Consider the following 12,837-nt stretch of genomic DNA (forward strand, 5'->3'; position numbering starts at 1 on the left):
TCGTTATGTACACAATTGAACAGTACCGATACCAGTAGTATGACTTGAGTAGGCATGCCTGGTCACATATGGTTTATGGTTCAGTAGTGTCACCTGTGTCCATCTCAGGATATAATGCAGTTTGGAGAGCATTCAAGATCACGTCCCAGTTGGTTGAAATGGGGTATTTACGTAGTCTTAGGGTGTCCTACCTGCGGATAGAGACTCCTTCCGCTCTAGCCCAGTTGAGGATGGAATGTGATCAGCCATTATCGATGGTGGTTCACAGGATTTCCAGCGGATTGTAATGAGGCTACTATAAAGCCGAGGTCCATAAAACGTAGGTGGCCCTGTGCTTTTTATCTCTCTGGATTATATCCAATATATGTGCATGGAGGTTGCCATTCGGTGCATATAAACAAATGGTGTGTGATCCCCCATCCCAATATTGCCGTAGTAAAGGACATGACCATAAATATGTAAAAATCAGCGTCCGGATGGCTGCCACAGGGGCAAATGGCATCTAGCTTATGAAAATAACAGTTGATCTTCTCAGTAGTGAGGTATGCTGTATGTATAATGTAGAACATTATCAGCCGTAACCCGGCGTTACATGGGGCATAAATTAGATCTGCCAGAATCATGTCCCATTCCTTAGAGGTGCATGGATGAGCCAAATCAGTCTCCCAATGACACCTCAGTGAAGTCAGTGTCGTGGCAGTTTGCAGTCAAAGGGCATCCGCAAACCACCTGATGAGATGTCACCCTTCTCCCAAGACATGGAGATACTGAAGTGTGAGGTCAGTTTGAGGTTCTTGCATAACATCCCCCCCAGTGGCACTGTAGTGTACCAATCCAAGAGGCGTGGTTAATGAAAGTCACTTGTAGCAGCCCCTCTTCCTGTGTTAGTGTTTGATATGTCATGAGTACCCCATCTTGATACAAGTTCCCCAGTGTATGCAGGCCCACTGCGTGCCATGCTGAGAGCTCAGCCAACAGCGTCATCCTGTTGCATTTGGACATACCTAATAAAAGAGTTGCAGGGGCAAAAGGTGTAATATGTTTGGTGAGGAATAAGCAGCCTTGAAAAACAAGGAGAGGGGCTCGTATGTTCCAAAGGGACAGAGCACCAATAAAACCGAGAAGTTAAAAACAAGTGTTCCCTTTGGAAATGCTCATCATAATATCCATACACTTATTCACCACAGGCATTCACTCTCACACTAGGACCCGTTAATACTCCACTCAGGATGCTAAAGCACTTATAAAGATATTTACTTAATTGGTATTTTAATTGACAGTACTACAATAATGCATTAAAATATGTGCAAATGACCAATTTAAAAAGACCTACACAACAAAACCCTATGTATTCCAATTGTACAAATTCATTAAACTACCCACTCCTTGGAATGGAAAAAATGAGACAGTTATATTTGTCTTGTCACTGTTAATTTGAGATAATAGACAGCACTCTGCAGGATGTTACTTTCCTGTCTTCGTGTTATTGCTGTCTTTTAACAAATTTAACAAAATTTTTAGGCATCGACGCGTTTCGGTGGCGTAGCCTCGATCAAGCCACCTTCTTCAGGACAAAAGTTTGATTCGCTCCTTTCCATCATTACAAATGGTACAAACATTTGATTCTTTATGTACCGGTGCAAAAACACTCAGTTAGTGGTTGCTTCGGTAGATATTCTTTTAAGTGGTTCACCAATGATTCAGTGTTCTCTATGGATCTCCACTGTGTCCCTGCATGGGGTTCTCCGCTGTTCGGTCAGTAGTCCTGTACTGTTCAAATCACCCCCTTTTATATTTAAGCGGTTTGCTTGGCGTCAGGGGTTTATTAAATTCCTGGAGTGCGTATGCGTAGCTTTGTGGCTCACAGTGTCTGCTTGCTCCGGTACCCATTCTCCTTTTCGGTTCAATAAAAGGAATAAGCAGCGACAGGAGCACTGATGGGCCACTTGGAACAGAATAGGGCAAGGTCGGAATGTCCTAGAACATGGATGGAAAAAGTAAAGGAGAGCACCCAAGCCACTGGGAGGACCATCTACTGCTGTGTCCGAGAGGTGTAGTTCCACCAACCAATGAGCCACTCTATTTGGGTCGCTAAATAATGTTCCAGGTTAGGTAGCGCTAATCCTCCCCGGGTCAAGGGCAGGTACGGTTTTGAAAGCTCCACCCTACAACGGAATCTATTCCAGAGAAGGTCGCAAAGCATACGTTCAAGGGAATGGAAGATGGATGGGAGAGGTACTGCGGCAGATTAGTAAAATAGTAAAGAAGATGTGGTAGCACCACCATTTTTGCAAGAGCAACTTTCCCTACAACCAACAGAGCAAGGGTCTTCCAAAAAGTAATCTGCGACGTTAAGGAGGTGTTTGCCCTTGTAAGATTACAGTTGAGCAGATCATAGTAAGATAAAACCGGATACCCAGATAACAGAACATAGACGGTTGCCAGGTAACAGGAGCTCCATTAATTATGAGTGCTGTGTCAGGTAAGCTTGGAACGAAGGGGAACAAACAAGATTTTCCCAATTGACATGCAGCCCAGACAGATATGGGAATCAAGTGAGCAGGTCCGGTATGACAGACAGGACAGAGCAGATCTCTAACATACAGCAGCAGAGCAACGGCATATAATGATATAGCGTGTACTCCCTCATTGATTTTTATACCCCATGACCCCGCCGAAGTCCGTATAGCCAGAGCCAAAGGCTAAATGGCTAAGGAGAAAAGGCGGTAGAAAAGTGGACAGCCCTGTGTGGTGCCTCTACTAACCCCTATTAGTGCAGAGACAAGGCCTCCAGGTATGTTTATCATATAATTTTCACCATGTGGATGTATCTGGCCTGATGCCATATTGTGGAAGGACCTCCACAAGATAGGGTTATTCAATAGTATTGAATGCCTTCTCAAAATTGAGGACTAAGCACCCTGATCGTGGCCAAGCATGAGGGGCATATCGCAGTAGTCGGAAGAGGCGGCGTATATTGAAAGAGGTAGTTTGCGCCGGACCAAACCCGTTCTGGTCAGTGTGAATGAAAGAAGGCACTAGTGGCGCCAGCTTCTCTGCCAGAACCTTGGCCAGTATTTTATAGTCTATATTTAGCAATGCCAGTGGCCGATTAGAATCCAAATGCATGGGATATCTGTCAGGTTTCGAAAAAGAAACCACCGTAGCTTCACAGAGAGAATCAGGAAGATGGAAGGAGAGAAGCGCTTCGTCATAGACCTTCTGAAGCCGTGGGCCCAGAAGATCCATGTAGGTTTTTATAAAATTCAGATGGAAAGCCATCTGGACCCAGCACCTTCCCAGAAGCAAGGGTCCGCATCACAGCTCGGACCTCAGCAGGAGTTATCGGGGCATCAAGGCCAAACTCTGACCTGAAGTCGGCTTGGGAAAGGATAGCTCCAACAGAAAGGCGTCCATATCAGATACAGGCGACTGTAATGTTGACTGGTTTATTGAATTGTAATGGAGAACCATTTCCTCATGGATTTTGTATTTTGTGCACCGCATCATGCCCCCAGGAATAGGCTGCACATAATGATGAGCAACACCCCACACTCCCACATAATTATGGCCATTGGAAGATCTTAAAAGGTCTCCTCTCCTTGTAAACTAGTGGTAGTTATGCCGGATTGCTTGATGGCAAATGCAGATAGTCTCCAAAACAAATACTAAAGTTGTTTGTTGTTTGTCATTACCAAATTAAGTTACAAATCAAATGTCTGGACAGAGGTCAGGGGATACTGCTTACCAACCAAATAGACTGCTGCCGAATGCACTTAGATCAAACATTGTTTTGAAGATAATGGCGACCGCAAAATATTTGGTGGCGACTTGCATACCACATTTCTACCTTGCCCAATGCTCATAGAAATTTAGTAGTGGTGGGATCTTGGCCTTGAGTGTTAATGTGCACTCTCACATAAGGGGGAGTTTAATTGTAGCTTCTACTCACTATGATGAATTGCAGAAAGAGGGTTAGCCAGTTCCATTGGTGGCTGAGGTACAGATTGGACTATCAGATGAATCAGCGTTACAGGGACTTTTCCTGTTCTGGACAGTGCCTTTTATTTATCTTTATCAGCTGTATTAGTCTAATTTGTTTAGTTCTGTTGAACAAAGACTACAAATATCCGTATGGACTGATATTAAATGCAGGCTCAGATATTGTAAAACAGTGTATTGGTCGAGATTCATCTTGGAACCCCCTGTACAAACAATGCCTGTAACCATAGGGTTGTTACTAGTAGACTAACAAATGCATATGAATAATATGGCGGGGATGTGGAATTCCTATTGCCCGACACCCGGGACATATTGTTTGGAGTCAAGGGCAACAAGTTTTCTTGTGTATTTTGTCCTTGGGACAAGTTGGCTCAACCTTCTGCAGCACAAGCCATTTGGCTTGCCGTGGGACAAGTAGGCCCAACCCCCTACAGCACAAACCGTTTGGTGCCAGTTTACAGTTCCACATTTTGGATCAGGGAAAGGCATTGCCAGCAGTTAAGGTAAAATTTGTGTCCATGTGTTAATGCTGTTCAGACTTGTATTAATGGTTCAATAATGCAAAGGCTTTATTATTAGGGTGAGCGCTCTAACTAAATGTTGTAAGCTCAGACTTCACTACTGACAGTGGTTAGAGTATAAAAATGTGTACACACATTTTCAATTTTTAGCCATATGAGGCTACCTATACTGCTCCCAGAATGCTCTCTGATTAGATGCAAATATTTGCAGAAGCTTGAAATCAAGACTGATGATTCTTTGCTTTCAAAATAAAATGTTCACAAAAAAAATATGAAAACATTTAGCTAAACTACTGAAAAAATGTAGGTACCATTTCTTTGCTGCATCGTTTAGTTAAAGTGTTGATGCATGCTAGTATTTCCCAAAAATATTTATAATGGAAAATCAGTGTAACCAGCTGTAGTAAAATTATAGGAAACATAAAAATAGGCATTGGTAAAGACAGTCGGTCTGAAATTGTTGGTCACCCTTTGGGTTTTGTCAATGCGTGACTTGTTTTGGCATGTTTTTTGTAAAACCTTATTGGTGTGGGAGCTACCAAGCCCTCATCATTTTAACAAACATTGGCAAAAGTAAAAATAGTTTTGGTCTCAAAAAACACACATTGCACAGTATTTCCTGGCACTGAACAAAACAACTGTGTCGATATGCTCCTTGTGGAAGAAGAGAATGCGGTCACTCGCAGTGAAGCTAGCCAATAGACCGAGAGAGACAATAGTTTAATAAACACACCAGGTCATGGTAACGCCAGACCTAATTAGAGGCCCAATTATTAAATGAAATGCACCTATGTCCTTGGACTAAGTGCAGATATACGACTTTCGTGAATTTACAAGACTTTACAGAAGTAGGGCAAGAAATAGTACTCATAGAAAATATTTGTGATCTGCATTTTAGCAGGAGCAGATATGCAGGTATAGATTTGCTCATGTGAAAATCTGAGTGTTTGCAAGTTCACTTTCCCTCCAACCACTTTTGTTCCCAACTCTGGAAGAATTTTTATGTCTGCCATTGTCAGGTGTAAATACACAACCTTTCTCAATATGGAAAAAGATTAGAGAGAAGTTGGTGAAAACCATTAAAACATGCAAGTTAGTAGGTTTGCAAAGACTCAAAAGGGCATTCCAACCCTGGAGCTGTTTCTTACCTTTGCGTTTAGCCCAGTATGTAGATCTGTTGAAACGTGGCAACATAAGGGGATTACTAGTATTCAAACCCAACTATGGAAGGAGCCCTGGCATAATCAGAGAAGCTATTTCAGAGCTCTTACATAATGCGATTGGCCATAATTTGTCACCGCATTGCATGGCACAAAAGGGACAAGTGTATTTTGTTACAGGACAAGTAGATTTATGAAGCAACCTTCCCCATGGACAAGTAGATATTTTATTAAAGTCAACACCCCTGAGTAGATACATGCATTTGCAGAACATATTGTTGTGAAGCATGCAATTATTGGTTCTAGAAAAAATAAACCACAATGTTTAGAGGTCTTGCTCAGTTTGTATTTACTGAAATGCAGTATGTAGATACTTAGTTTTAAGGAATTGTATCTAATTAAAACAACTGTAAAACGGTTTCTGGCGAGACCATTATTAAATATTTCACTACAGATAAGCTTTGATATTGTTGACATGTGCATCTGCCTGTGGAGATAAAGCAAGCTATCCATGGGTTTTCACGTTTTGGGGGAAGTGTGGGGGAAAAGGTATTAAATTGGTATTGTGAGATTAATATGGTTGTCTTTTTCTCTCTTGTCTCCGTCCTCTAGCTGGTTGGGACCGATAAGTGCCTGTCAACTATCAATGAAATGGTCACGGAGGCAAAAGAGCAGGCTGGGCTGGACCCTCACGTACCCCTCAAATCACTGGTGAGAAAATGGTTCTGTGCTTCTCCCTTTCCTTTCCAAGTTCTCATTATGTAGCCTCTAACTTATACCAACTAAAGACATGTCAATGCTCTTCACTTTAAACAAGTGTTTTTTTAATGTATATATTAGCCCACGTATCCTGTTACGTTGTAGGTGAACAGGATTTCACATGTGCAGCTGGGAGTCTCGAAAACCCACTTCTGTGGAGTTAAGAAAACCTAAGAGGCCTTGAAAGAGTTTGTGACTGGGCGATTCGGCTCCTAGTTCTGATTGCTACCCTGAGGGGGTAGTAGAGTTTCCAGGAGTACAGTCATTTCTTCTTGTTAAAAAAACACACTCTGACAAATCTCTTTAACTGATTTTGACTAGAATTAAAAAGACAAAACATTCATAATTGAAAGATGAGAGAGAAGTAGTTCGAAAGAAACATTTGCAAATGTCGGAGACTTTGGAAAAAAGAGGTAAAAATTTGACTAATCACCTTCTGCGTGGGAAACTAGTATGTGAGAGACTAGGAAGTAAGTGAGTAAGGGTAATTAACTAGCAAGATACCATGAACTTAATCCACTTGAGGCTGTTTCCGGCTAAACAAATTGCTCAAGTTGTTTTAACTCCTTTTATTTTCAGCTTGTTTCAACACATTTACGCTTTTGGGGGTATTAGGGTACTTGCGAAGAGTGTAAAAGTCACCTCACTGCAGAGTTTCACAAGAATACTCCCTGAACCTGATCCTCTTCAAGGAATACATGATCTCCTTCATGGACAAAACACCCAGTACCCGGATCAAGTTCAATGCCTGCATGAATGAAATCGCTGACAGGATGACAGCAAACTGTCTTAAAGCTGAACACCGACAATACTGAAATGTGATCTTCAGGAAGAGCACATTATCGTGAGACTCCACCTGGTGGCCAACACAACTAGTACCGACACCACTCACCTCAAGAACCTCTGGATGATAATCAACAGTAAATTCGATATCACAGACCAAGTCAATGCCATCACCGCCTCATTCTTATAAATCCTGAAGATGCTGAGGAAGATTTTCAAATGGCTCCCAGTCAGTACCCATGTTAGAACTGGGGGTCTCTAGTTGGCAGAGGTAGGTACCTTTGATCAAATAGGGACCCTTGCTTCTAGTCAGGGTAAGGGGGTACACTCCTAAAATAACCCCTTCTCACCCCCTTGGTAGCTTGGAACGAGCAGGCAGGCTTATCTCAGAGGCAGCGTGTAAAGCATTTGTGAACACATACAGTAATTCATTGACAACACTACAGATGGACACCACACAGGTTTTATATAAATAATAAGTATTCTCTATATAGACTTATCACAAGACCACAAACGACAAAAATCCACAATACTCTACTTTAAAGATGGTAAAAATAGCTTAGTTCTCTTAAGATGGTAAATGCGACACTTTAAGTTCAATGTACCTTTGGATGCGTAACGCTTTACAACGAAAGTGTTGCAGGGAAGGTGATGTGTCCGTTCCTTACACGCAAGAACGGTGATGCGTCGGGTCCTTACTGATGCGTAGGGGATGCGTCGGTTCTTCTCGGCGTGGGGAGGTGATGCGTCTGTTTCTTACTGCGCTTCCGTGGCTATGCGGCCTGCATTTCCGTGATGCGATGAAGATCCGGTGCAATGAAACAAAATGGCGTCTTCTTGATGCAACACGATGCGTGCACGCCCGACGGCGACTCAACGATTCTTCTGTGCCGCGACAGACCCTACGACACGCTTCTCCGGTGATGCGACGGCGTCTGATGCGATGGCAACACTCTTCTCCGGTGATGCGAGATGCTTCGGCGAGGCGGTGCGACAGCTGCAGCGGTGACACCCTTCTTCAGTGACGCAACGGCTGCGGCGGCGACATGCTTCTCCGAGGACGCGACGGCGACACTCTTCTCCGGCAATGCGAGGTGCTTCTGCGAAGCGGCAGCGGCAACACCCTTCTTCAGTGATGCGACGACAGCAGCTGCGGCTGTGACACGCTTCTTCGTGAGTCACGCTTCCAGCTCCTTGCGACACACAGTCCCTCAAAAGGCCCAGCACAACAGCAGGCACTTCAAAAGAACTCTCAGGGAGCTGAGACTTCAGCAGAGGCAAGCTCTATCTCAATCCCTTGGAGAGCCTTCACAAGTTGATTTGAAAGTAGCGCAAAGTCCTTTCTCCTTTCTTTGGCAGTTAGGCAACCACTGCAGGCCAATCCCCCAAACAGCACTCAGCTAGGGATAGTCTCGTCCTCCGTTTCTCTTGTTCCTCTCCTCAGCAAAGGTTCTTCTTGTTTCCCAAAGTGATCTAAAGTTCTGGGGTCTGGGTCCCCCCTTTTATATTCATATTCTCTTTGTTCTCTGAGGGCAGAGAGGGCTTTGCCTAGTCCAAACCAGTTCTGGCCAGTCCTAGAGCACTGGGTTGACAAGACTCCTTCTTTCCTTTCACAGTGCAGGCCAGGGACATCAGACGCACCACAGGAGGTGGAGCCAGCATTGTACAGGGAAGGCACAGCCCTATTCAGGTCCCAGGTGCAACTCCTCCCACCTATCTACATGCAGATCTCTCTATTCAGCCCTGTGCTGACACACCCAGTATTCTGGAATCCCCTAGCCCCTGTCACTCAAACTCCAGACAAGGAATACACAACCTAGCAGAGGCAGGCTTGGATAGTTAAGCAAGAAAATACCTACTTTCTAAAAGTGGTATTTTCAAACACAGAATGTTAAAACCAACTTCACTAAAAGATGTATTTTATCATTCTGAGTTCAGGCATACTAAACTCGAATTTCTACCTAGATCCCCGGGTCAGTTAGGATTATAAGATGTAATAATCAAACTGCCCATTCTGGCCTCTGGGAAACAGGTAGCCTTGCAATAGTGAAAAACGAAAATGGCTGTAATTCGCTATTAGGACATGCCACACACATCGGGGCATGTCCTACCTTTTACCTACAATACACCTGCACCCTGCCCTTGGGCCTACCATAGGGGTGACTAATATGCAGAAAAGGGAAGGTTTAGGGACTGGCAAGTGGGTGCACTTGCCCAGTCAGCATGGCAGTACCAGACTGCACACAGGCTCTGCAATGGCAGACTTGAGACACACTTTACAGGCTGCTTCTGTGGGTGGCACAACCAGTGCTGCAAGCCCACCAGCATCATTTGGTTTACAAACCCTGAGAACACTCAGTGCACTGTACTAGGGTCTGACAAGTTAACCAAACCTGCCAATCATGGAGTCACTAATCCATACATCAATTTACCATAAGGAGCACTTGCACTGTGGCACTGGACAGCGGTGGCACAGTGCCCAAAGCAACAACAGCAACAAATGGAAGGGAGACCCACGCCAATGGTGCCAGGTCTAACAACCCGGAAAACAATCACACATACCCTGGTGACAAACAAGCTAGACTGTGAGAACACTGAAGACTGTAGCCCATCCAGAACTCAGCTGCCAGAATGACTCTCAACCTCCCACGCCGCAGTCACATTACACCACACCTTAAGGAACTCCACTGGCTCCCCATTCACAAACAAGCGCAATTCAAACTCCCTACCCACACTTTCAAGGCACTACATAACACTGGACCAGCATATCTCAACAATCGCATCCTCTTTTACAAACCTTCCGACACCTCTGCTCGTCTGGACTCCTACTTGCACAAATTCTACGCATTTGGAAAACCGGATCTGGTGAGGAGCCGCCTTCTACATCACTCCCAAGGCATGGAATGCCCTGACCTGCCTTTACACATAAGAGCCTTATCCTCACTTCATGAATTTTGGCTAGAAACTTTAGACCTACCTGGCTTTTTGAGAAGTCCCACTAGTCCCAAGGTGTGTCTAGATTCACAGCTGCTCATCGCCAGGCTACCCTCCTGGGTGTTAGTGCACTCTACAAATATGCATAACATATCATAACATTTGACCAGGGTCAGGATTATCAGCTGTGGGGTAGTAAGAAAGTTGAGTTTAGAAAGCATAACTTTTGGCCTTAAATATGGCAACACAGCCAGTAGATCACATCTCCGCTTTTGTTGCCGCCCTTTTGACAGGGCTCGCATATCTAATAGATTTCTTTAATGAAAGCATCATTTTTTTTGTTGGTATACGGACTTAGAACCTGAAACAAGGTGATTTGTTCAAGCCTTATAATAACCTCTTCCAAATAACATCAGCCGGCCACATTGTCAATTCCAAATACCATCCTATTTTCTAGGTTTTATTAAGAGGTGCAGAGGGGGTGTCCTGAATCGGTCCCCGCTGCTTACACAACAATGAAGATAAGGAAACTAGTCTCAAGTAAGTCATTAACCCACTTCCCCGGAGACAAATGAGCAACCAATTCAGTTGGAGGCTCATGGCATCGCTCCTAGAAAACCAAACACAACATGCAATCATGCACTTTCATGAGCATCCAGGCACACCATCCACCACCAGAAGAAACTTTGGGAGCTCCCTCAGGTGAGAGTACGCCATGGACATGTGCAGGCCTTTGGTATCCATTTCTAGAATATTTCTTTGTTCTTCAGCAATGATCGAACAAAGTTGAGGGAATAAATATAAACTTGTCATTATGAACCAAGGGCCACTCGTAGATGCAGGTTTAAGCTGATTTATTTATTGAAGTAGGAGTCTGATTATCAAAGAGTTTTCCTGTCTATGGAGAAATTTGTGTAAACATAAGGCCCTGAGTTACATGTAACTGCACCCTGGCAGGAGCATGATGACAACAGCTTTGCCACTGCCCTTCTTAGCTCATCCTACTGATTGGTGGAATTTACTGCACACCAGGATTGTACATTACCTCACGGACACTTTAGACACCGAGAGCAGACATTAGACACCCAACATACAAATCCGAACATAACACCTCCCTTCTCCAAACAAGAGACCATACAGAGCATGCAGCTTCACATAGCTTGCCTGCAACTTAAACATGCTTTGAAAAACATTCACATAACCCACAAATACATGTCGTTCAACACAATGCAGCCAAACTATGTAACACGTGAGTACATAATCTGACCAAAACATACATACACATTAAAGAGATGCTTGTGCCTCATGGCCTGCCAATGCCCTAATCACTAATATGATGCAGTGCATTCGTCCCACAGATTTCCCTTTCCCACATACAACCAAGATGTGGCATGTGCAGACCACAGCTAGCTCATAATGTATACACCAACAGAGCAAGACGTGTGCAAATACATAGTCTGCCCACATGTTCTCTATACTTCGACATAAACAAAAAAAAAGCAGAACAGCCATCCTGTCCAAGACTTGAGCAACGCATGAATGCACTTGATCAAAAAGTACATCTTAACACTAATGACCTAAGATGTGGCTCTAAAAATATGCAAATGTTTAAACTTTGCATGTCAAAATAGCTTCTCGTATGTACTCCTGTCCTAATATGTAAGCCCAGAATTGTCAAAAATTGCATTAAAAAATATAATTCACTTGAACTGTGATATCTATCAACATGCCAGATACTCCTGTAATGGAAATACCAGAGTACCTTAGTAATTGCCACACATCTAACCTCATCCGATTTTCCACCCTTCAATAGAAGAATGTCTCAAAACACAGAAAATAAATATGTCAAATATGAATAATGGAAAGGCACAATGTCAGCCGAAGGAAGGATTTCTGTCCTCAAATATACAGTCCCAAATAACAATTCTTCTTCGGTTTCTAGCTTCAGCTAAAGTTCGAGAGAATAGACAAGTCTTCTCTCCTTCCTATAGGAATGGTCCATCACTTTCCATAGCCAAAGTCAATAAAGAATCCTTGAGAAGACAACACTCCACTACAAACGTATATCCTGCAGGGACAAAGGAAGGCCTTTTTTGCATGCCCTCAGGTGCAGTCTCTTTCTTATGCCTCATATTAGTATCCTAAGGAAGTGCATGTGTAACCAAACTGGATCGCGTGCCTCACCAAGTAATAGAGCACAAGAGGGCTCCTTTGAAGATCAATAACAGCAGCTGCCTTTCTGGTACAGCTGCTCCAAGGTCTCTTAAAGAACTGGAAAATTAAGTTCCTTACAGTCTCCTGGGTAATCAAGTTAGGCCAGTAGACATTTCCAGCCCTTCATTGTGGATCACACACACTGAGACTTCTTCCAGCAGCGCTTAGGACAGGGCCTCTAGGCTGACTTGGAAAGCAATGGGGAAAGGAAAACACTGCCAGTATCAACCAACGTGAGATAGGGCCTTAGCCACAACACACACCTTGCAAAATGCAGCACACACCTCAAATTATTTTTTCCTCTCGTGTGCAGCACAGACAGAATAGCTTTTTCCAGTGCTGTGCTGCTTCAGCTGCTTACTTGGGCTGAGATTTGTCTCTGTGTTTTCTTCATGAGAAGAATAGTCTGTACCCTTGCAAACTCGACACACTGCAGGAATACCCGTTTAGCACAAGTGGGGTTC

At 43.8% G+C, this 12,837-nt stretch overlaps 1 protein-coding gene across 1 annotated transcript in view; it reads left to right on the plus strand.

Annotated features, from left to right (window-relative positions):
* Window positions 1-12,837, plus strand: part of NAGK (N-acetylglucosamine kinase) — a 198,854-nt gene that overhangs the window by 59,689 nt on the left and 126,328 nt on the right. The window contains exon 3 of the mRNA XM_085642711.1: window positions 6,296-6,394. Coding sequence (XP_085498837.1) covers window positions 6,296-6,394 — 99 coding nt within the window. The remainder of the gene's footprint in view (window positions 1-6,295; window positions 6,395-12,837) is intronic.

This window comes from Triturus cristatus, chromosome 2_2, assembly GCF_964204655.1.
Source record: "Triturus cristatus chromosome 2_2, aTriCri1.1, whole genome shotgun sequence".
NCBI classification, from domain to species: Eukaryota; Metazoa; Chordata; class Amphibia; order Caudata; family Salamandridae; genus Triturus; species Triturus cristatus.